This window comes from Halichoeres trimaculatus, unplaced genomic scaffold, assembly GCF_033239565.1.
Source record: "Halichoeres trimaculatus isolate MK-OKI-2021-1 unplaced genomic scaffold, fHalTri1.1 fHalTri1_scaffold_12, whole genome shotgun sequence".
In the NCBI taxonomy this organism is placed as follows: Eukaryota; Metazoa; Chordata; class Actinopteri; order Labriformes; family Labridae; genus Halichoeres; species Halichoeres trimaculatus.
The window spans coordinates 20,870,207-20,895,444 of record NW_027437190.1 but is presented as its reverse complement, the minus strand read 5'-3'; the positions used below and the strand labels follow the sequence as shown (position 1 = coordinate 20,895,444).

Here is a 25,238-nt window from a genome sequence, read left to right as displayed (position 1 = left end):
TGGGAATTAGAGGACACTGGTGGCTCACATGTCAACAATCTGCATTACGCACCAACCACAGTATTCTGACTCACTGAACCATTTCATCTACTTTCTTTAATTTCAGATGTTTAATCAGAAAACCAGGAAGCATCTTCAGAGCACGTTTTTAGTTTTCACTGTTTTTGATTGCCTGATCAAACAGTTATTGGTCAACAAAATGTGTTTACTTTATCAAAATACAGTTAGCTGTTAAGGAGGGAGACTGAGCAGAAATAAACAGACACTTGTTTGTCAGCCAGGTGATGTTCAGCAATTTTTTCTTTAAATAATCTCATACTGAAACGTAAAAAAAATTAAATTACCACCATGTCATCAATGGCTGATACATCATGGACCTGATTGGCTGATCAGTGCACTGCAGGCTGAGAGGTGCAAGGGGCAGAGCAGACCAGGATCACCCTGTGATACACTTGCTAGTAGCAAACTTATATACCCCATTACAAAAAACTGAACTATCCCTTTAAGATCTTGATGAAAACATGGTTGCACATGCCAGCTCTGCATTGAATATTTATTCATTATGGTGCCTCCCTGTTCAACCCCGTAGCAAAAATGCTAACTTTGAGAATTTCTGGGAAAGACTGCCCTAAAGTAAAAAAAGGCTAATGTATAGATGACCAAATTTTGAAAATGAAGTGAAGAAAGATTTATAGTTTGTAGATAAGACTGTGCTGATTCATATGTGCAAAAATTAACATCAAAGTCTCTGCAATCTGTTAAATCAGAGGGAAAATATCACTCTTGCAGCACAGTCACAACCCACGTTGGAACAAACTTTATTTAGCAGATACTGGGGATGCAACATACAGTAGCAGCGATACAGCAGAGTCAGTGGCGTTTAGGCTTTATAGGCTGTGGGAGGGGGTCAGGGGTCAAATCCTCCTCTCCACTTACATGGTCAGCTCCTACATAGACCAGAGACAGAGAGAGGAGAGACAGAAAAATAAGAAGTTAATAAAAAATGCAACAGTTGGTATTTAGAGACAGCAGAATACAGACTGAAATCACAATCTGATGACTTAAATTCACATGAAACAAAACACTACCCCTCATTTGTCACTTGACTGAAATACAACACTATCTGTCTCCTATTGAAAAAAAAGCCTGAGCATGTACAGAATGTAAAGCCTCTTCACTCCATGAATTTCAGTGTTCCTAGCACACACAGGTCTTTGAATATTCATATTTTCTTTGTAGTCTTGAGGTTTGTGTCTTCTTGCTTTCCACCCTTGAAAAATAATCTGCGTCACAAAGCCAACTGTTACATGAATTAATACTGCCACCTGGTGGTCATCAAACTGAAATGATGACCTACAGAGATCTAGAGGTTGCTGGGGAGAAATTCTACTTGTCATTTGTCCTCCACTCTCTCTCTTTTACCCCCCCAACCCTCTCCTGCTCACTTGCAGTGACTCATTATTTCGTTCACCATCTGCCCTCCCTCTATCCTCTTCAGCTCCCTCCTTGTACCCCCTCCATCCTCACCATGATAGCATTCACAATGTCATTCTTGTTGTGTTTCAGAGCACGGACGGCTTTGGCTCGTGACACGTTGGCCTGTGCCATCACCAGCTCGATGTCTCTCTGCTCGAGACCTCCCTCATCCACCTGATTAACAGAAAGAAAACAAAGACAGGAAAAAAGCAAAAAAGTTAACAACAGTATCAGTTAATTTACCCTGTGGTTTAACTGTCTAATGATAGATGCTCATGAACAAGGCTTTAAACAGAAGGTACCTCTTCTTCCTCCTCTTCGCTTTCCTCCTTGATGGTGAGGCTGGGTGGGACTGGTGGTGCCAGAGGAGAAGAGGTCACTGGCACCTTGAACTTTTCTGCAGCTGCTTTGTGAGCCTGCTGAGATAGGTCCTCAATCTAAGAGGAGAGGAGAAGTAAGGAGAGGAGATGGGAGGAGAGGAGAGGGAGGTTTAAAGGGAATATAATAGGTATGCTCAAGCTTGATTGACAGAGAAAGAAAAAGGGGGAAAAGAAAAGTGAAAGAGAAAAAAAAAGAACAAAAGAAGGAAAGAAAGACTCACCTTTGCCTCACCAAATACAATGTAAATGTCTGAAGCAGGGCTTTTGAACACATCAGGTCTACTGATGACAAACAGGATACTCTTGGACTTTCTAATGGTGATTCTGGTCACACCATGGACCGGCTTCAGACCCAGCTTAGACATGGCCTGCATGCACATCCAGCAGGAGAGGGGAGAAGAAAAGGAGTCAGAGAGAATTAATAATGATAATCTTATTATGAAAGCAGCACATTTTATTTACCAGCTGCTTCTGAATGATTATACAACAATGAATATTAAACAAAGCTGGAGAGAGGACTCTGGAGTTCACCTTGAGAACTTAATGTGGCACAGTGCTATGAAGAAAGATAACAATTACATGTAACACCTGAAACACATTACATACGATGAATCCCACCCTGCAATTTGTCAGAAATACTAAAAAACAAGCAGACACATGTTTTCAACACATGATATCCCACTTAAAGGCAAAACTGCTCAATGTTCATCCACCTGCATAATCAATTTGATACGATGAAATGTAAGCTTCAGTCCACATTCTGTGTGAGGCTATCCAACAACAAAGACAGTTTGTAGACGGGTTTCCATGTGTGTATTTTTGTGTGGTTAGAAATATCCTGTGATATAATCAGGGGCATGTCCAGATAAGTGGCCAAGGGATGGCCCCAGATGATATCTTATTGGCCACTTCAGATGTCAGCCAGAATTTTCATCCCCTTGTCAGAGGTGGTGCAATTCGTAAAATTAACTTGGACAGTGTTGCAACAGGTTGTTTTTAGGTTTCATTGGCTTTAAAGTTAGCATATTCCCCTTTCTTATTTCCCTTTTTTATTGCAGAAAAACTTAATACTTTTCACACCTTTATGAGACAGGCATGAGGGGGCTGTGGCTAAAAGCCTCTCACCTTTGTGTGTTTTCTCTCTTTTTCCTTTTAATTTCTTAATGTCTTTCAACAATAAAGGAACAGCTGCTCATTATCATTTTTTAATTGATTATATAACCAAAAGTCTGACCTTGCGAGCCTTTTTCTCACTGCGACTCTGTTTTGGTCTGTTCAGCCCTTCATCTGCAGAGGAGATGGACTGAAAGGAGAAAGAAAAAAATTCATAAATGTACAATATTTGTCTATTTAACTTGATGACATTCTAATTATCCATAATGTATGTATATTTAATGTAGCCGTAAGTGACTCATCCATCTTCTAGGTACACATTTCACCCAAGTTCATCTTTTTTTGTTATTGTTACACTATACCGTTGCACACACAGAAAAGATGCATGTTATGTCCAGTTACAGCAGTTCGTACTAAAATGAAGCAAAAACAACAGGGGGAAAAAACACTATGGCAATGGGAAGAAATCTGAAAGGGACTTAATGAACTTCTATGGTGTGTAAATCCCCAGGGCCTCACACAAGATGCAAGTGACATTTGAATGTATTTTTCTGGGTTTTCAAACAAAGCAACCAGTTCCTCCTGACTTTAAATGAAAAACTAACTTTATCATCATCAAAATAACCAAACTTTACAAGTTATTAAGTCAAGTAATAAAAATACTTGATATCTATTTTATGTTATGAAAGATATTAGTTCATTTGTACAGATGGACACGTTCTACTAAAAAGCATTAAAAACAGACTGACCTGAGGCTCTGACGGTCTTAGTGGCTCTGGCTCCTCCAGCTCAGGCACTGAACCCTCGCTCTCAGACTCATTACAGGATGTCAAAATCGAGCCTGAATGGGTGCATAGTCAAGAACATGTAAATGAAGTGCGTCACGTTTATATTAGCATGGACAGTAATCACTACAGTAGTGGTAATGGGTGCATTAGTGAATCAGTCTCATGAGCACTACACTGATGAAAAGTGTTAATTAAAAACACAAAGGCTCATCCAATCAAGACCAAAGAGTTTCATTAGCCCTGGGGGAAAACAAATAAATGTATGTGGTTCAGCTATTTGGTTAATTAAATAAAAAACATCACTTTCATCCACTAATGAAAGACTTATTTCAAAGAATTATCATTTACACTACGTTAGCCGACACAAACTACAACACTCAGTTATTCCAGCCTGTCATCTGTTTGTGTTGAAACATATGGAGGAATAATAGATTTACTATTTGGCTGAAAAAAAAGATACCAAAAAGAAGTTGGAAAACAAGAAGAGAGGAAATAAAGGGTACTTGTTGTTTTGAGTTATATGGTTGATACGAGGGCAGAGAAAACTCACAGTTGTTTTTGAAAGACAGGTTGATCTCTTCAGAAATGGAGTGATTGTGGTTTATTGGACAGCCTGACTGCCTGTCGGTGATTTGGTGGGCAGAGAAAGGCTGTATTTCCCGTTGGTTAGATTGACCATACTCTTTCTGCATGGATACATTTCTGTTTCCCGCAGCTCCTCTGGGCTGGGATCTGTGACTGTGTGGCAGCAGTCCACTATCATCCTCACTGTCTGTCTCCTCCTCAGCCAAACTAGGACCTTACAAAGCACATAATGGTTGATCAGGAAAATACTTGAAGGCTTTTAGTCTTATTTAAAAAAAACATCTCAATTTTGCACACCAACCTTTTAAAATTAAAAACTTACTTTAAAAAATAAATGGAAAATAACTTCATGTGTATCAGACCTCTTGAAAATCTGACTGACAAATATGGAAACATAAACACATCCTTAATATCATAGCTTTGCAAAGTCACTCACTGTAAGACCTTGAACAGTCTTTCTCATACTAATATACACACCCACATAAATATAGACATAAAAACCATTAAACCATTAAAATCATTCAATTTACTTATAATTGACTGAAATAAAATAATCTGAGTCAAACTAACTTGATTTAACTTTAATTGAATAAAAAAAGAACTTTAAAAGGATGTGAATGACTTGAATTGACCTGAGTTGACTGAGTGAAATAAAATTTAACAGACATCAAATTGAAAATATAGATTTTGCTGTATTATATTGAGTTTAGTTGAATTAACAAGTTTTGCAAAAAGACATAACGATAAATAAATACAAAATAAAACAAATTAAATTACTTTAAGCCAAAGTTAGTTTTTTTGAGTTTAAAGGTAGAGTGCAGGATTTTCTTAATTTTAAAATGTCAACTTTTACAGGAACAATCCTGCTTAATTGTCTCCTATGGGCCTCCATACATGTGTGCCAGTGTCTGTGTGTGCCTTGTAACCCTCTACTCTGAAGCTTTGGTTTTACTGGGACATTTCTGAGTGGACAGTAAACCTGATTACATCAGCCAATCACAGCGCACACAGTGCACAAGTGACTTTGTGTATTGTTTAGCAATTGGAAAAAAATATCCTACAGTTATACAGTTTCATTTAGCAGACACTTTTGTCCAAAGTGACGTACAACACAAGTGAGAATTTAGACAGAAGGAAAAAAAACTTGTTGGGTTGACAAAAGTGCTACAAGTCCTGAGCAGTTACAACAGTACAACAGAAAAGAAATCCTAAACAGATACGGCTTATCGCTTATCAAGGCTGAAGCTTGGCTCAACTTTCCCTCACTACAGGCACTTAGGGAGGAGCTCAACCTAAAAAGCGACGTGAGTTGGCTTATTGCTAACCAGGTATGTGTCACATAATTCAGAGATTAGCTTGTGCTAACATGCCAAGTCAGGTGCATGGCTCTCGAGGCTCTCCCACGTATAAACGCTGTGCTGCAGGTGGTTGCCAGGCTAGTGAATATGTTCACATAGTCGCGGTCAGAGGCTGTGGGTGTGCACTTCAGCTGGCACTGAGCCAAGGAGAAGGGACCCAGTTTGAATTTGTGTTTACTAACAAGTAATGAAAATTCCTGCAGACACTACCTTTAAGTTAATTCAAATCAAGCTGATGTGACTTGACTGTAAATCAATTCAGTTTAACAGACTTTTTATATATTTGTAGAAATTGCATTGAATCAGATTGAATCAAATACAATTAGAGAGAATCAAATTGGAATTGACCTGAGCTGAACTGAAATTAAAAGACTTAAATTGAACTGAACACAGCTCATCTCAATGAAATGAAGTAAACTGAAGTGAAATAAAAATCTAACAAGCTATCAAATTACTCTTACCTCTGCACCTGTCCAGTGTGCTCCATGTGTGATCCTGCTTGAGTTGTTTATGGGCCTGGCTGTTGAGATTAGGCTGAGACTTTGAGTAGGACTGAGACTTGGGACAAGAAATGGAGCCAGGAACAGATGCTGAATCTAGAATCTCAGAATCAGGTGCAAAAGACTCCTGGGTAGGCTGCGACAAGCTTAATGGTAAGGCAGTGGAGAGTGAGGGTGTAGAGACACTTGTGGTAGATGTAGATGATGCATAAAGGACTACAGTGACCTCTTGCAGGTTGCTGTTAGGAAGAAATTGGGAATTAGTGGCTTGTGTGGTTGGGGAGGTAGAGAAAAGCGTAGGGGTAGTGTGGCACATGGGCAGTGAGGATTGCTGCTGGGCTGAGATGACAGGTTGGGACTCCTGCACCGGTGTTGGGAGATCATCTTCTGGGTCTGTTGAAGCACAAGGCAGAGAGGAGGAGGAGGAAACATGAGATGTTGAGGAAGAAAGTGGAGTCAGAGAGCATGACAATATATCCTGGGTTGGTGGACTGTGGTTGGTTTCTATGTTGTTCTCGTTAATGTCCACCATGATTCCTCTCTGACTGTCAGTTAGAGGTCTGTTGTCAAGAACCTCTTGTGCCTGATACAGTTCATGGTCCCTTGCCATCACAACATTGAGGTTGTGTTTGGTGTGTGAGGATGATTCAAAGTGTCCATGAGGATGACTGCTGTCATCAGGAATAGGACTGGTATCCCCATGCCTCTGTGAACCAGATCCAGCTTTGTCTGTTCCAGATGTCCTTAGCTGACAATCGGAAGATGAATCTCTGTTGTTTGCCTTTTGGCCTTTTTTACTTTTAGAACAGTCTGCGATTTTCTTTGACCCCCCATCTGTTGTGGTATTTAAGGGAACAGATGGTTTCTTTGGATCATCAACAAATTCAGGGCCAGAGTCAGCATGACTGCCTGTCTGAGGTTCCCTGTGTTTGTTTTGCTTTCCTCTCCTCCCTTTCTTCGAAACATTTGGTTTTTCTGTGCAAAATTCTCCTTTCGGTATGTGACATGTAAAGTGCTCTGGGTTGTTCTGTGCAGGAGAGGTCTTTCTTTCCTTTTTGTTCTTTGCACCTTTCCTTTGACCTCTCTCTTTTTCATCCTTTTCTTCTTCTTCCTCCCCTGAGTTACAAACAACACACTGCTGTCCTTTAAAGGCATCTTCATTCTTTGGTTCATCAACAAGTCTTTCAGTCACAGGATTGACTCCAACTTTTTGTCCATCAGTCTGAGGCTTTTCAATCTCTGACTGAGAACCAGTATTTTCCATCTTGTTTTGACAGGATCTATGTGGTTTGGATTGATTAGATTTATATTTCGGGGAAAAGGAACCAAAAGATCCATGGAGCAAAGAAAATGGTGCATCACTCTCTGGGTTGCTTGTTTGACTCTCTGGACAGATTTTAGTTTCAACCAGGGGTGTTAAAGATCTGACAATTGGGTCTCCATCTCTGGTACCAGAATCCTGAGGTGGTGTCTCCTCAAGTGGAATATTAGACACAGACTCTCTAACACTTGCACTAACACTCTGAGACCTCGCTTCCTCTGAAAGAGCATTCAAACTTCCACACATGGCAACATCCAAGGAGTCAAAGGCAGACTCCTCTGTGTTGTTAGAGTTCTTCCAAGTGTCTTGTATTTGTGTGTCTGTGTTATCTCCATCTTGGTCTGGATTAAGATTACTGATATCATCTTCTGGGAATCTTGAGCTTCCATCTTCTCCGCCCCCTGCTTCCGAGATCTCCTCAATAGACTTCCAATGCCCCAAGTTGGACTCAGAAGTCCCCTCTTCTACCAGTTCTTCATCTGCCACCTTGTCTCTCTCTCCACACAGCCTGTTATCTTCCTCATCCAAGACAGAACCAAGAACATCGTCATTATTTTGGCCTGCTACACTAGTCATGGTAGAGGTCACCGCCGTCTGTGTGCTTTGACCTTCTGTATCACACATGAGCAAACTCTCTGCCTCTAACTCGTACCGCTTCCCCAACGACAAGGACAGGGACTCGCCTGCTCCCCAGACACCTAACTCTGCTCCTGACCCTAATCCAAGATGGAGACCCAGTCCCATCCTATCATCACACCAGGCTGCAGCTCCATAACCCATCTCTTTCTTTGTGTCCGTTTCTGAGTTTTCCCTTTTGGGGGAGATAGCAAGCGGAGAATGCGGGGATCCAACAGCCCCCAGTGCTCCATCATCAGTACTGAGGGTATTTTCCCTCAGGTTCTCTTGGGCAGAGTCACTAGGGCAGTGTTCAGGAGTAAGGACTAGATTGTCAGCAAGTTCTGGGAAAAACTCTGGAGAGCTGGATAACGGGATATTACTGGGGTTTGGGCTAGGGTTGGGACTAGGGCAAGGGAAAAGAAGGACACCTTTATTCAAGTCATTGGTTGCAGTGGTAGTATTTGTGGAGGGACCCAAATCAATGCTCATACACTCCACACTCATCAACTCAGCCCTGGCATTCCCATTCTTTTGGTCAAGCTCAAAATCAGACTTCCTTTGAAGACTTGACCTATACATGGCCTCTGCACCTGCAGGCACATCAGATTTATTAGCAAATGACTTTGATAGTAGAAGTCTACTTGCTCCGACAGTCTTTTGGCTCTCTACCTGATTATGACGGGGCTTGATGAGCAACTTAAAAGAGTCTCTTTCTGGTTCTTCTTCAGGATGCTCCTCTGAATGATCATCACTCTGTCTCCAATCAGCATCTATCGTCTGGGAAGTTTCTTCAACCATTTCTCCCAAAGGAAATGATCTGTCGATGTCTGTGGTCTCATGGGAGAAAGTAGCAATAGGTGGGGTTATGCAGAACTCAGCAGCATGTTCAGGTAGAGGATGAATGACAGCACTTGAGGGGTGATGAGGCTGTTGAGGGGGGTTGGAAGAACCAAAGGCATTTATAAGCTCACTTTCACTCCTATTGTCTGGATTGTTTGAAGAATTTTGTTGACATGATTTTACCTCTGCATCATCAAAAATCCTTTGTTGATTCATTGATTCGCATTTGCTTAACTGTGTGTCCAAAGATGTCTGATCAATTCCACTTGAAGATTCCAGTTGCAGGGCTGATTTTGTATCTGAAGGTTCAACTTCATCCAAAGGTTTGGGCTCTTTATTGTTGTCCTCAAGTGGCACTGAAACAGCTGTAGATTCAGAGCTCTCAGTATGGGCTGCACTTTTTTCAATGCTTTGCTGTGGGTCCGAAGGATCAGTTTGATCTGTTTCATTGGCAGACTCCTGTGAAATTTCTGGCTGGATTTCAGCCTGATCAAGTGCATCCATTGGTGTGGGCTCTGGTAATTGTGCATGCCTCTCAGTGCTGTACAGACGTTCGTCTTCCTCTCCGTTATAGGAAGCAGAATCTAATGAGTCATCTGTATCATCCTGGAAACAGAAGGACTCGTCCAACCCTTCATTAATAGAAGTCTCTGACAGTGAGTGAAGGAAGGATGCTGAGCTGTCCTCTTCTGAATTATCCTCCACTGCTTTGCTATCACACTCCTCCTCATCCTCCTCCTCTTGCTCATCTTCTTCGTCCTCCTCTTCCACCACTTCTACCTCTACTTTAGCTTCCTTTTCTGCATCATCATGGTCCTCACTTTCAACATCTTCATTGTTTTCGTCAACCCCATCACCCACAGCAGCACCATTAGCATGGCTACCAACACTGTCGCCATAATCATAGTCATCATCTTCATCCTCATCATCCTCGTCATCATCTTCAACGTCTGCTTCCTCCTCCCCTGCTCCATATGCATTAACATCCCTTCCTTCATTCCCGTCATTAACCTCTCCGATTTCATTCTCTTCCTCTGTGGGGAAGAGGGTGATTTCCATTGAATCAGCCTTGAAGATAAGACTGGTGTGGAGTGGAAAGGAGATGAGGGAGGCTGGGATCATTCTTTCCTCGTCTGGTATGTCATCAGTGCAGGCTGCCTGGGAGAGCATGAAAGAATTGGGACCAAGCCTTCCAAAGGCTCCAGGACAGAAGGCATCCAGGGGGATGACAGGTGAGTCAGGACTAAGGCTAGATGAAGCCATGGTCAGGCTCTCCGTGTCAGGAGTCAAGGCAGTTGAGGATACTTCAGGGTGGTCATCCATCTGTCCATAATGTTCATCGGAGATACATGCCTCCAGCTGCAGTTTAAGGCCTGTCTGCAATGGTCTCAAGAACTCTGCTCTCCCTGTACTTGTCTCTTCCAGAGGGCAGAGTGAGCTTTCTGATTCACCTCCATCCTCCTGTGAATCACTGCTACGGCTGCTGCTGCTTCTCAGAGGTGACACATCCTCAGTTACCCAACAAGGACGACAACTTTCTCTAGCTATTTTGATCTCTTCACCCTTTAGAGCTTCTTCTTCCTCTGGGATCACTGTCCCTGTAAGACCCATCCTTGAATTAATGACAAATTCAGGAGGATGAAAAAGACAGAAGTCGCCTGTTCTTTCCTCCTCTCGTTCAGGACCCATTCGTCCTTTTTCCTCTCCAACTTCATCTCCAATCTCTGACAAGGAGCCCACAAAACAAGCAGGGGCCTCTTGTGCTTCTTCTGTGAGGAGCAGGTTTGGTGAGGTGGAGGGGGAGGTGGAAGATGTGTAAGAGGAGGCCCAGCTGCCGCCCTCCGCTGTGATGTACGAACCAGAAGGAGAGGTGAGAGGAGAACAAAGGTCCTCACTGTCTGAGGGAGAGCTAGGGGAGAGTGGGCAGACTGGAGAACCAGGGTATGAATGATGTTTCAGGTGTGAGGAGCGAGTAGCCATCTTGATTGGTGTTGAAGGTGCAGTATAGTAAAGGTCAGGGTCAAGAGATGAGGGCACACCCACTCGGAGTGGGTCAACAGCATAGGCTGGCTCAGTGAAGGACAAAGCAACTGGACAGACCAGCTCAGAAAAACACTGGGAAGGCACTTCATCTTGAGAGAGGTTTACCCCCTCATCCTGGTTTTCAACCACATTGCCATCCTTTGGGATAGGCTCCAGGGGCGAGGAGGAAGTGCAAAGGGGGCTGTGAAAAGAGGAGGTGGGTACAGTTTGGGGCTCTTTTTGCTGCTCCTGCTGCTGATGAGGCCTCTGGGCTTTGCTTTCCTCTTTGCCGGGCTCCAGCTGGGTCTCTTTTGCTTGTGAGTGTGGCTCTAAAAAGCTTGGACCAGCCGGCAAGGGGATAGCCAGATCTTTTGGCTCAAGCAGAAGTCTCCCTTTTTGTATTTCTGTTGTTTTAAGCAGTGTCTCTTGACCCATCACCACCCTTGTGTCCATGGTTTGTGGCTCTTGATAGTCACTCTCTACCTCAGAACCAGTCAGGACCTGGGAAATAAAAATACACATCAGAGTTAATGCCATTTAACTTTGAGAACATTTCTGTAAGCATGTGCTGTCAGATTTAAAGCATACATATCAACACATCACTCACACCTTGATTCTTTCCATTTTTACAGGGACATGGCGGCCACACGGTCCATGACCACCCAACTTTCCAGACAATCTGGGGGCATTGTTGCGGTGGTCAGAGCCTTCAGGTTGAGGTCTTGGAGTACCAGAGGAGCTAGGTGTTGCATGAAACAGGCGTGGTCCAAATGGAGAAGTGCATGCTGGGAGGAGCTTCTGAGGTGTACTGGGAGAAGGGCTGGAACCACTGTCACTGGGGGAAGAGCCACTGTCACTGGGGGTTGAGTCAGTGGAAGGGTGTCTGGTCATATCTGGAAATAAAACACATTAAATTTAAAACACTAGTTTATTCATGTGGTTAATTAAACCAGATCTCTGATAAAAAGGGGGAAAAAGATATTTCTGAGATATTCAAGTTGAAATATTACTTTAAATAGCAAGGCTACATCTCTTTTTCTGTACAACATACTTTTTAACCCCTTAGTTGAACTTAAATTTTCTGTCCCACACACTATCTCATACAGAATTTCAAAAAATGTTACCAAATTGCAGGTATGCAGACTTTTAAAGAAAGTCTCTGTTCCCTATGAGACATTTCGGGCTATGGGGGCATGTTTTGAAAGGTGTTTTTAATCATATCTCTGTATGAAGTGGTTAATCATTAAGACAGACTCAAGGCACAAGAACACACTGCTTCTCTTTGGTTACCAAGGTATCTTGCATTTCCTCCTAAAATTCTCTATCACTGTCTTTCCATGTCAGTGTGAAAAACTGCAGAACTAGCTGGAGGCAAAAGAATCTGTTATTAAATTACAGTGTTTCCCACCCTATTGTTCTACTTGTCTGTGCTATCGTCTTCATAACTAGCAACACTAGGGAAGATCACTAAGAGGAAATGACAGGATATATAAAGGAAAAGAGGTCAGGGGTGAATGAAGAGGTTCTTGTGTGTGGGCAAGTATGGAGAAGAAGCAGGGGGAAGGAACAAACAGCTTTACTTTTCTTTTTCCCTGCTTTATAATTTCAGTATGAAGAATTGATTGCCATCACATAAAGCTATACATTTACTGAAACATTCCTTAAGGGTGGGGTGTGTACATCTTTTTCAATCCCATAGAAAGAAGGAACAGAACCTCCATTTGCTCTCTTATCTGGGACATTGCCACAGTGACCTCAATCCACATGACGATTGGCCATTAGAACACACAACTAGCTGATCTCAGTGCCAGCCCTACACACTATTGCACACAAAAAGACACACTTGCTTAGCAAGGAACCCAGATATTACTTAATTTCTAATTCACCCTCTGTTCTGTCTCTCTCCTTCCTCCCTATTATTTCTCTGCAGATATTTTCTTACCTCAGCCCTCTTCTTAAGTCAGCCTTCGCATCCATCTCAAGTATATCTGCCTTGTCTCTCCTCCTTCACTGCTTTCCTGCGCTGCCTGTGGTGGTTGTGGAAGTGGATGCAGCCATCAGCACTTGGCAGTACTGCATGATCAGTGCTCTAATAATGAGCTCTAGGTGTGTTTGTGTGTGCTGAGTCATGTCTCTGGGGCTAAAACTTGCCACTAATCAAAAAGATGCACATTTAAGCGAGCAGAGTAACCAACACCTGCTCTGTACATGTACAGCAGAGTCCATGGATATTTGACATGACTCTAGCTGCTTCCACCTTTTAAATAGTGATAAAAAAGCAGTGTATGCTTGGCACTGACATCAGATATGCATCACGTAGCTGCATGCTACTGGAACTATTGTTAAGCTACGCTGCTAAATAACCCAGTGACAAGTATAAGCATAACTGTCAGAGTGGGCCTCCTATAGCCACAGATTCAGTGCAGCAAATAATCTCTTCTAATGTCTGCCTCTCTTCTCCTTTCTCCCACAGCATTTGAGTCTCCACTGGGGGAACACACTGAAATCAAGCACCAGGCTTGCTGAAACAGGAACAGGCCACATTGAGCCGAGCAGAGTGGAGCTGCGTCACAGAGGCTGCAGCGCTGGCCTGTCAGCCCAAAGGGGAGCTTCTGTTTCAGACACAGCTCAGACTGAGCCGAGTAGGGGCACCCTCAGTTGCTTATGTCTTTTGCACCTTTTCCACTTTTATGTTTGACAAATAGTTGTATATATTTCCTTTTTTTCCTCTCAGAAAGTAAGCACCAAAATACAAGTTAGCACCCAACGATGCTCTATCCTCCCTCCTCTGCCTAGATTCAGGCCAGGGAAGCTTAAAATAAATTCAAGTCTAGTAACAAACTAGGGCAATGATGAGCTAAGGCAGGAACATTTCCAAGGAGGAGCCATGGAGTTTTCTTTATCACAATTATTGTACATTTTATCACAGTTAAAGAAGTATGTGCTGTACTGCCCTGTTCTTATGTGCTTCATCATGTCAGTGACAGTAATCAGGACACAAATAACCCTGCAACTCACTCATCTGCACTTTACTGTGCCTGTTTAATTCTTCTTGTCATCATTTATTCATAGCAGCTGTTTCACTATGTCAAAAATAAATAAATAAGGCGGCAATGTGGCAAATAACACAAAAAGTATCTAATAGTTGGCAACAATAACAAAGGCAAGATGTGTTTGTGTGTTTCTACAGAGTTGCCATGATGCTGTGTCATGTTCCTGCTAAGGCTGGGGGAAGGGAGGAGCCACTCCATGCTGTCCTGAGAGATACACAAACCACTGAAGGGATGTGGACACAGATAGGGTGGGAAAGGATGGGGCAGTATAAACTGGAGAAGTGGGGGTAAGGAGGCCAGGGATAGGGTGGGGTGGGGTGCAGTAACAAAAAGGTTTAGGTAGTCATATGGTGCATGTCGACAATAGGGAGTTTGAAAATTGGGATTAAGAATTGAGGAATCCATGGGGATCGGGTTTCCAGCTAAAGGGAGAGACTGCTCAAATCTGGTAACTGAGGTGGGGGCAAACATGCAGTTAGTTTGAATGCTAACATGCTGCTGAATCACAGCTTACTTAGACTGCACATGTCAACACAAATGACAGACAGGAATGACCCAGCACTAAATGGACTGCCCTCCACGTGGAAGCTTTAAGCAGATCATTGAACGCTTTGATATGTTTCCTCTGATTGTCAGCCATGCTTCATACCCCGCCAACTCTCTCTTCTTCCCTCGTGCTTAAGTCTGTTTAATGCAATCAGTCTGATAAATACTTCTCCACTTTCTCAGTGATATCCTGGTCCATGTCCTCCATTAAATCAACCCTACTCCCCTTCTCCATCGCCAGCCCCAGAGGTCTTACCTGGTCCAGGGAGCCCTGTCTCTTCGGCTCCCTGCTCTGGATGCTTGTCGGCGGGGACAGATCTGTGCGTGCTCTCCCCCGGCATGCTTCTCGCTGGCTCTCTTTGGCTCTGACGCAACAATAAACCATACAGCCGGAACAGACAAGGTGAACAGGGAGAGAGGGAGTGAGAGAGAAGAAGACGAAGGAGGAGGAGGAGGGAGGGGGGTCCTGAATGCTCAGCGACCCAACACTCAGATCTTTCCCTGCAGCACGTGTCGGTGGAAATGCGTGTGTGCGCGCGCGCGTGTGCATAAAACAGAGAAGAAGAAGGAGAGATGGGAGTAAGCCCTCTCCGGTTGCTCTCTTTGGTGCAGCGCGGTGATGCTGCTGTTGTGGGCGTGTTTTCAGAACCTCATGATCCACTTCATCTGCGTGTGTGTGTGTGTGTGTGTGTGTGTGTGTGTGTGTGTGTGTGTGTGTGTGTGTGTGTGTGTGTAAAATCTGAGGGAGCTGCAGTATCTTTCTTGATGCTCAGTTCCTGCTCCCCTCCCTCCTCCTCCACGCCCATCCCCTACTTTCTCTCCTCTTCCCTTCTGCCCCCATCACTTCTCTCATCCAAGCTATGACTGGATCTTTGGAGATGATGTCAGCAAATTTCCACTTGTCTCAGTGCTGCCCCCAGCCTTGAAGGAAAGCACCAGTACTGCAAAAATAAGAGGGCAATGGAGAAAAGCAAAGGAATGAGGTTTAAGGGCAATAAAATAAAAAGGGAAACAAAAAAGGGGGTTACTTTAAGAGCAGAAACTAAACTGAAAGTAGACTCCTGCCAACTGGATCATCTGCCTCAAGCTCTGCTTGCATTCCCAAGTATCCTGAATGAAGACCTTTCCTGCAGGCACAGGCTTCTGCTTCCCCTACACCCTTTTTTTTCATCTTTCAAGAAAAGTAAGGGAAAAACCGATGGAAACAGATAGACACGGAGGGGGCGTCAGCACTGAGCCAAGTGATCAGGAAGGGTAGTTTCCATGGCAACCCAAAACTTCCCCTGATAGATGTGCCAGCTCAGCAGAAGTGATCACCACTTTACTGGATAAATCCCTCTTATAGCCTCAGTGCAATCCAGGTGACCTGATAGCATCTGATAAAGCATGAGCTTAAACCTGAACGTAGGTGTCCTTTACACAACTCCCTTTTCAACACTTGAAGCTCTAACCGGGCTCTTTGACAAGTCCATCAATTGATCCATAAGGCCTACAATATGATACAAAAACCACTAGACAGCATGATCCTGGGGCAAATGGTCATTTATCAGATCAACACTTCATTGCAGTGTGTCACTTTCAGTTGCCTTTTCTGTGAAATCAAAGCTCTGTAGCGATCTTTGGCTCTCAGTTTCTTTTTCTCTTCTGCTCTTGCCTGTTGTCTTTCTTGTTCTTCCCTCAGATACTCAGCAGCATCTGATGTCAGAGCGCTGCCTCTGCCCTTGGTGTTGTGTAAGCACTTTAAGGTCAGTAAAGTGTTTGTCTTCGGATCTCTAATTTGCTGTGTACTTATGATGCAGACACTGCTCTTTTGCATCCAAATTAAAGCAAACAAGAAAAAGAAAAGATCTGAAGGAAATGTGGAATATATCTCACAATCAACATCTGTTGAAGTTAAATATACAGGTCACTAAGGCCCTTTAATGTTTTCTCGATTTCCTTGAGAGTCGAAGTGTTCTCTGTATCTCTCTATTTCCACGTGAAACAAATGTGTCAATTAATCCGAACAACCCATTATGGGTCAAAATGTTTCTTATATGTTCCAATCTCCTTGAGTCAAACTGTTCCCTGTATCTAAGTGTCCCTGTAAATCTAACAAATCTTCAGGTCCGAAAATCCCTTGTGAGTCCAAATGTTCCTTATGGGTCAAAAAGTTCCTCATTGGTCCATGCATTCGGCAAAGATCTTACATTTCTTCATGAGTCCAATATTTACCTGTGGGTATTTATGCTCCTAATAGATCTCAGTTTTACACAATGTTCTTATGTTCCTTGTGAGTTTAAATGTTTTTCATGGGTCCAAATGTCCCCCTCAGTATCCTGCACACGTGTGAGCGCATTGTGTGTTTTTGTCTCAAACTTTCCCTCTGTCACTTTATCATAAAACTAGCTGTATTTTTGAACAAAAGTCTAATAACAATAATAATAATAAAAACGATTCTAATAATAGTAATTTTAAGTGTTTGGAAATTGATTTGGTGTTACTATGGCCACTAAAATTTAACATCATTGTTTTTGTACTAGACGTGTACCTTTTTTTTTACCTGATGATCAATTGGTATTTTTTTTATTATTATGTTTCATTTTAAATGTTCAATATCTTTTGTATTGTCATTTCTTTCCTTGGTTGTTCCTTCTAAGTTAACACATTGAGTTGCATGATTGTACAAAAGGTATTATAAAATAGAATTAAGTCGATCTTTGGGAGAAATTAAACATACTCTACTTTTTTTGCACTTTTATTATAGAAACCCCACTGCTTTTACTGATTTCACTGCAATTTTCTATTGCCAAAAACCACATTTGAATTGAAAAGTAAACTAACAAAACAATAGACAACATGTTTTTGCAGGGCTCTGTGAAGCCTACTCATCGTCTTTGCAATATTCTGATCCAATAAATCTTTGCTAAAAATACCAAGGCACACATCCAACAATAAGTGAGAGTGGAATGTCATTAGTTACAAGATGTTAAAAGAAATATTCTTTACGAATAGCAGGTCAATGACATTACACTGTGACACACCCCTGGCTGTTCAATGCTTACAGCAAAAAAAAAGAAGAAAAAAAACCCAAACTGTAAAATGGCAGTAAAACAATTTATTCAATCACATGATAACACAGTGATAATTTAGTTACTTTAATCTATCTACATGCTAACATTGGGCAAATGGTCCTCGTGCATCTGTTTTGATAAGTCACTCTTTGTGGATCATATCATTGCCATAGAAGGACTCACTGATGTGTTTATTTCTGTCTTTCTGCCTCCAAAACCCCTTTGCTCATCCTCACCATGGAAACAGGGAAAGCCCTGCACGTTGCCAAGGGAACCAGCGCAAAAAATATATTATTTTTTATTTGAAAGAGTATGGGTGAGAGGGAGTTTTTCTGCTATGCTGCTCCACTCTGAGTGTGAACGTGGGTGTAACCGAGTATTCCCTGTCGTCCAATTTGTTTGGAAAAGCTCTAATTTGGCCGAGTCGGCAAATTTAGCTGGGGACCAATCAGCTCATTTAGCCATGTCCTCTGCCACAGCCTTCCCAATTTTATCCTTTAGGTATGCCAGCTTTTGCCTTTCAGCCTTCAGCTCCAGCCACTCATAATATGGTACCTGAAAGAAGACAAAAGGCATTTTATTCCCTACGAAACAAGAATCTACCATTTCAAGCTTTTTTTAGAAACTTGACAGCACAACTCCTTTTTATATATAAATTTACAGATTAAAAACAAGAAATTTTCATTTCACACATTCTTCAGCTCTGAAAACTTGACAGACAAGTGATGTAACAAATAAAGTATTTAGTCCTGTATTAGAAAATGAGACTTCTTAAAGCACCGCAAGACAATCCATTATGTGACTGACTGACGTGAAAACCGTGTCTTTTCAGATACTCCAGATTCCCAATATTTCTAACAACCAGCTGAGTTACAGGGCTTAGGGGACACAAAGGGAGTTTTTATGTATTTCTCATTTTATTTTATGCGGGAAAGAAAAAAAGGTATTTTTCAATCTTGTTTTTCTTTTTCTGGATGTGCTGATGTACTTTAACATCCCAACTTGAAACAGTCTCATTGTGTGGGTTGAGTTCTGCTGGTAGTAGCTGTAAAAAGATTTCTCTTAGTTGGTTGGTTTGCTGGGGTGTCTTGTTTCTGCCACTTTTTTCATTTTGGGGTAATTAAACTACAAACTTTCTTTTTTTATTCTATCTGCTTCCATATTTTGGCTGCAGGTAGAGAAAACAGTTTTGTTTCTGTAAAAACAGTTTTCACTCTGAAGTAAATACAACACAGTCACTGTCTTTTCCACACAGACAGGTAACTACATGTTCACTCTCTCTCTACCTCCACTGTGATGAAGCCAGCCAGCTGGAGATGTCGCTTCATCATGACGAACCGTCCCAGAAGGTCTTTACTCTTTGAGCAGTAGTTTTGAAATTCCAAAGCTATGAAAGCAATCCTAGAAAACAATTGGTTTAACAGAGTAAAAAATAATTCCAGACAACTTGAGCTGAATTTAATTAAAAATAAATCTTCAGCAACTTGAGCCTGTTTGATTACCCTTGTATTACTCACCGTCGGGCCCCTGCAGGTAGATCCTGGTCTCCTCCTTCGCTGCGTAAATGGGGGGCATTTAGCTCTGACATGTCAATTGGCTTGTTGTCACAATCCACCACCAGCTCACCATCTGATGAGAGAAGGGCATACCAGAGGTATTGTCAAAACTAGAGGTAAGAGTTTTCAGAGCTTTTTGTTTTGTTTAGTCTCTTCTTATCACTTCAATCTTGGTTGGACTTGTTAGATTAGCTTTTGCTTTTAACAAGATAATGAGCTCTGTAAAAGTGGCAAAGATTTCACACGCTTTTTGATGGTATGTGGTAGAAAGAGATCTTGAATGTAATAATTTTACAAAGAGTTGTCAAATCGTAAAAACATTACAAGTTGTACATGAATGAATCGTACATGTGTAAGGTTTTAGAAAAATTTTGTCACATAGAATTGTTGCATTATGTTGTACTTTATAGGAGTTTTGTATTTGTAGTGTTATCTGTTTTTCTTTTACTGTGTTCTGTCTTAATCTCTTTGTAAGATGTAAAGGAGGAATTGAAAATGAGCTCTGTGAGGTACAAGTGCCACACATCAAGATAACCTGCTGTATTTTCATCATGCTAACTTGTATTGTCCTTTGAATAGGCACTTCGTTCTAATAGGAACAGCTGAATGTACTGAGCAGATGCTCCCTGAACACTTGGAAGCCACTCACTGACAATCTAGTCGTGAGGGTTTTAATCTTTTGTCTAAAGGATTTCCCTCTTGACCTGGAGAAAGCCTCAGTGCAGCAGGGAGTGTCTAATGCTGGTGTCCTAAAGCTAAACCTAAGGTGACACAAGCTCTGGTGAAATGATGAACTTTGGAAACTTAATCCCTGTGCTGGTTTTCTTTTTAGTGTTTCAACATGAATGTTCTCAGCAGTCTTACACTGAAGATAACTTAAACTATGTCCTGACTTTATTTTTTACCAACAGTGTTTTTCCTATATGTTTATTTTTTTAGAAAAATGTGATAAACAATGATTTTGGTCCTTACCAATAGTCCATCCATACACAGTGTCGATTCCAGTGAGAAGGGCCTCTGGCCTTCCCTCCACCAATGTCTGCAGAGCCTCTCCCAGAGTGCTCTGAAGGTTGGAGGCGGGGGAGCTTCTGGTCCAGACAAGAAGGTCCTTCAGTGAGGATGAAGAATCTAAGGAGCCTGGATGCTCTAGGAGGAGAGTAGTAGCAATGTGGAGGAGCTTCTGATGATATCCCTCCGTTCGAGATGTGGGACCATCTATGGACAGAGAATACATCAGAGAGAGTGAGACCAACAGACTAACTTGTCTTCTACTTGTAAGCAGTTGGACATTCCTGTATTTCACTTTTTTCCCCAAATGATCCAAGGAAATAACACAAGTTCAGATACTGGCTTCCTAGTTTTCATGCTCTGTGATCAAAACTAAAAAAAAGTTTTGGCTTGAATCATTTTACTTTACATGTTTCATAACGAAAAAAAATCACATGAATCTAATTCTTTTGGATTTAACTGTATGTTTCAGGGTTGAATGTCATGATTTAAGTCTGGAACAAAGCTAGATTTATGAGCATTTTTAAACAGGTATTGTCTAATGCTGCCATCTCCTGTCATATGTTTGTAATTTGCATTTCTTGCAGAGTGGAGTATCCATTAACGCCTCATCTTTTTCACAAAATCTAAAACACTCAGAAACTGGCAGGACATTTTTTTAGGGATTAGGTAAAATACCCCACTACCATGCTTCACCTCTCTCGACATGATTTGTGCTGCAGAAGCCAGAAGGCCAGATGATGAAACAATCTTTTTCTTTAGCACTTGCTGACTCTTGTTGTCAGTCTTGTGATTTAATCAATACCAACTTTTATTTTTTTTATTTGTCAATTCCTGTTATCGCGCTAACTATTTATAAATTTTAGATTTAAAGGTAACTGAACAGAGGGGCACTATTTAAATCTGCTGAAGTTAACTATTTCCAGACTTAAACAGATATTTGTTGACAATGACTGTTTAAAGAAGCAACAGAAGAAAATGTTTGACACCGATGTAAAAGCTCTTACTTGCAGCCTATTAAAACACACCATGTTTTTAAGGGGCACAGAACACCCACAGCACTGTATCTCACCTGACAGTTTAGAAATATGGCTCTCCTGTAAGAGTGGGATGATGTATTGCGGCTTGGCCTGCTGTAGCACACACAGAGACCAAACCACATCTGTCTGTAAGAAAGGCCCCAGGTCTGAAAGAGAGTCTTCCAGCACTGCATGCACCTTCACAAAAAAACAATCACAGAGCATTGTTTTAAGATACGAGGCAGAAGGAATATGTTGAGTTGAAAGGAAGACGTTTGATATTGTAAATACCTTGGGGTAAAACTCTTCTCCCTTACTGGGCTGAAAGTTGAGTCTAGCAAAAGTCAGGAGCAGACTACAGAGCTGAGGAACACTGTATGTCTCACTTTTTTTTGAGTAATGCTGGAAAAAAAAACACACGGAAAGAAAAAACAGGTGGAAGGTGAAGAAGTTTTCAGATTCACTGTAGCTCAGTTTGTAATGAAGATTTGGACTGACCTGAGCAAAGGCCTCAAATACAGGGATGTGAAGCCACTTGAGGAAGCCAAATGATTTAGCACAGCGTGTGACGTCAGTGCTGCTGAGTCCAGGAACTCTGGGTAACAACTCTGAGGCCATCCGCTGGAAAAGCTGTATTTGGGAGAAACCCAGCTTCCCTGGGGAGAAGCAAAACAAGGCTGGCAGTTGATATCATCAAGGGGTTATTGAAAGACATAGATGCAGCACAGTAAGCTAGGAACAACCAACAAACACTGTCTTAAAAAAAACATATACATGATTTTTCTTAAATGGTCTGGATTTAATATTAGCATAAATTCCCTCTTTTTTCTGCCTTTCATGCGTATCTTATCTCTGAATATGTAAGAGAGTTTATCATTTTTTATCCCACTTGCTGTAATGTGAAACTTATGTTTGAATTTCAATTTATGGCTCATCATTCTCCATGCTTAGCCAGCCAGCTGCAGTGAAATGCAACTTTGCACAGCTTCAAATGAAAAACACAATTATTTAAGATTTATGCAAAGCCCAGAAGGCAAGTTATATTCAAATCCAGCATTGAAGACATGTTCCTTTATTTAATGTAGTATTATTAACAGTGTTAGTACCATATGCAAAGGCTATATCCATTATCAGCGGCGTGGTGAGCTCTGCAGAAGGCCTCTGCAGGAGGTGGTAGGACAGAGCTCTGAACAGAGGCACGGACCGGTGGTTCTGTGTGGCCAGAGATACACAGATTCTACGAATCTCCTCAGCTGAAAATTTATCCCCAAGCTCCAAAGCCTGAAACACATAAGTAAAAGAGTTTTCAATGGTTCCAATAAGATTTTGGTTAAAGGATGAAAGATTTTACATGTTTAAGGTCAAATGAATGGGTTTGTTATCTAGATATTCTCTAAGAACTTTTGCCACCTTCTGCTCTGTCATAGAAAAGTTGTCAAAATACATATTATGTTTTGTTTTAATACACACTCTTCAACCACACTGAGACAGAAGTTCCGATTGTATTTATTTTCTGGACTAGTTATGTTTAGTACAAGCACTTTGTGTAAGACGTGTTGCATATTTCTTAATTCTCATACCTTGTCCTCAAGTTTACCCAACAAGGAAGGTGACATGCGCTTTCCACTGGCTAACAGTGTGCAGATAGTTTTAGCCTCATTGATTTCAGTCCATCGCAGTTCCAGCTGCTTTAATGCAGCATGCACTATGGCAAGATCCTGTTGATTTTTCCTGTTTGCTCCCCAGTCTGCCAGGAAGCTCAGATGCTTGTAGGATAGCCTGCGCATTCTCCACAGGATCTCAGTCTGGACAGAATTAAGCACCGGATTGTTGTCAGGAATTTGCATACGCCAAAGAGTTCGCAAGGCGGCAATTAGGCTGCCATTCCACACTGAATTCACCTGAAAATAAACACAGTGAAAAAAATACATAATTCATAGCAGGCACACTCAAGCACTTGTGTAAGGTATCTTTTGCTGGTCTAACTCTATATTTGGCTTACTTACCTCCTTAGATAAAGTTTGCATTAAATCCTTTAGCCTTGGGTCTGTCTCTAGTTCCGATGGTGTTTTCTTGAAGTTGCCATTCAGCCTAAACATCAACAGTGACCATTTTAACAGGGCAGTAGCTGCCTGTTGGCCATTACCCCCAAGCAGTTTCCAGGCCTCAAGGACACTCTCTGGCTTCACAGCTTTGTCTATCAGCACATTAAGAGGTGAGCTTGTAGGTACTTCTTCAGAAGAATCTTCCTGTGGAATTGTCCGTCCCTCACACATTGACCTCTCTGTGACCCAGTGCCAGCCCTGAGCCTTCTGCACCGCTGAAGCCCCTACCACAGGTGGAGGCAGGCGGGCAGCAGTAGTAGCTGTTGCCTGGGAGGAGACCCTGCAGAGCAGACGGGCATATCTACCCAAGAGGCGGCCTGCCATCACTCCAGACAATACACTGGCCACCAGCAGAGAAGAAAGGAGACTGTTTATCACAAGTCAGCAGACAAGGCCACCATTGTACAACCAACCTGAAGTGAAGCAGAGGAGAATTCAGGGATTGAAAAACACGTTTAATGAATCATTTGAATCATCATTTGTTCAGTTTTTCCAGATAAATGGACGTAGTATATCATTAAAATTCACGTTAACCAGTTAGCAAATAATCTCCATCTTAACAGCCGGCTGTAGAGCTCCACGGAAGTGTTATTATCAAAGAGGAAATGATGGTTGTGTAACCTATAACGCAGACACTTATCGAAGCACTCCAAAACAATAATCTAGCCAGCCTGAGATCAGCAATTATTCAGTTGATGTATCTTTCACCAACAGAATTGTCACACTGCCAGGTGTATGTTAATCGCACCGGTACCACCAGTCGCGTAACACAGTCTATGGTGGAATCCTGACCTTGTCGCGTAGAGTAATGCAAGAGACAGGCTGTTACACTGCCTCCAAGAGCGTGCCAGTCCTTGTCTTATCATATTCTCTGTTTGAAAGATAGTTTTGGAATAACCCTATAGCACAATGATCAGTCGTACCGATAAAAGACTCACCAGTTTTGAGGAATAAATTTGATGTTCACATGGAGCTTTCTGTCACAGATGGTCGCAGAATGATTGCGTTGGAAAGTAGCACCACGTGACTCACGGGCGTGCCTGTAATTGGCTGATAAAGTCCAACAGAATTCGGGCTCTTTTAGGAGAGTCGACTCTTTTTGCTCGGCTCGTGAAAAAAAACATCCAATAGATTAAATGGTCTAATTTCTGATTGTGTATTAACTTTTAGCGATTCACACTGTAACAGAATAAACACGCTGAGCTAAAACCACATCAAGTGGACACACTGACACCGCCTCACACCTTGACCAATGACGTGACGTGATGTGTGTGACAGAGGAGGGGGAAAAATCAGCTCCGAATCAGGAAATGGCTCCTTCACTTTGAGGGCTCGGCTCCAAGGGTCGAAATGTTCGCGGCTCACACATCACAATCATGTATCCGTGAACCATTATGTCAATAAAAATCACCAATAAAATGATGTTTAACGCCACTGGGACCACAGTAGCCGTTTGAAGATTAACCCTAAAAGATGCGTACCTTTGACAAGCATTATGGGTACCGAAAAAATATCTGCATTCAGAACATTTAAGGTTCAAGCATCAGCATTTTAAGTTTTTTAGTGACTGTGTGGATGTATTCTATAGCCACAGAAGAATTGGAAATGTTTGAATCTTGGTTTCTCTGTTCCTCCATGGTCTGATGTAGCTAAATATACCTCACTTTACTTTAATTTAACCTTCTCATATCCCGCACTTGCAGCTCCGGTTTCACACCTTTAAAACTTGATGCCTAAAGATTTCAGGGAGGTAACTTTTTAACATATTATGGGATTATTATGCCATAAGCCTTCCTTTCTTGATCTCTGTGTTGGTCATTTGGTTCATCATATTTTTGTTTGCTTTTTTTTAACTGTTACATCTGTCGTATTGTTTTTAATTTAACTGCTTCTATTT

At 41.9% G+C, this 25,238-nt stretch overlaps 2 protein-coding genes across 2 annotated transcripts; both read right to left on the bottom strand.

Moving 5' to 3' along the window:
- Positions 1-245: 245 nt before the first annotated feature.
- Positions 246-15,328, bottom strand: nacad (NAC alpha domain containing). The gene is made up of 10 exons (XM_074683889.1): positions 14,857-15,328; positions 11,611-11,894; positions 6,162-11,502; positions 4,308-4,556; positions 3,719-3,810; positions 3,091-3,159; positions 2,078-2,224; positions 1,779-1,913; positions 1,528-1,650; positions 246-947 (listed from the first exon to the last, which is right to left on the bottom strand). Exons 1-10 carry the CDS (start codon positions 14,939-14,941, stop codon positions 933-935), a joined length of 6,540 nt encoding a protein of 2,179 aa, XP_074539990.1. The 5' UTR covers positions 14,942-15,328; the 3' UTR covers positions 246-932.
- A 2,284-nt stretch (positions 15,329-17,612) lies between these two features.
- Positions 17,613-24,558, bottom strand: tbrg4 (transforming growth factor beta regulator 4). Its single transcript, XM_074684508.1, has 11 exons — positions 24,280-24,558; positions 23,243-23,754; positions 22,817-23,137; positions 22,343-22,517; positions 21,735-21,892; positions 21,528-21,638; positions 21,290-21,434; positions 20,182-20,424; positions 19,171-19,282; positions 18,940-19,054; positions 17,613-18,208 (listed from the first exon to the last, which is right to left on the bottom strand). The coding sequence occupies exons 2-11, from the start codon at positions 23,663-23,665 to the stop codon at positions 18,107-18,109; spliced, it is 1,905 nt and encodes a 634-aa protein (XP_074540609.1). The 5' UTR covers positions 23,666-23,754; positions 24,280-24,558; the 3' UTR covers positions 17,613-18,106.
- Positions 24,559-25,238: the final 680 nt, after the last annotated feature.

Bases quoted from the DNA above. Each gene is read 5' to 3' on its own strand.
- nacad (XM_074683889.1), bottom strand. From the start codon at position 14,941: ATGCCGGGGGAGAGCACGCACAGATCTGTCCCCGCCGACAAGCATCCA. The intron at 11,895-14,856 runs GTAAGACCTCTG...TTTTATTTCCAG, and splicing joins GACAGGGCTCCCTGGACCAG to ATATGACCAGACACCCTTCC. The intron at 4,557-6,161 runs GTAAGAGTAATT...GTGCTTTGTAAG, and splicing joins CACACTGGACAGGTGCAGAG to GTCCTAGTTTGGCTGAGGAG.
- tbrg4 (XM_074684508.1), bottom strand. From the start codon at position 23,665: ATGGCAGGCCGCCTCTTGGGTAGATATGCCCGTCTGCTCTGCAGGGTC. The intron at 21,639-21,734 runs GTCAGTCCAAAT...TTTTTTTTCCAG, and splicing joins TATTTGAGGCCTTTGCTCAG to CATTACTCAAAAAAAAGTGA. The intron at 21,435-21,527 runs GTATTTACAATA...TTTTTTGTGAAG, and splicing joins GAGAAGAGTTTTACCCCAAG to GTGCATGCAGTGCTGGAAGA.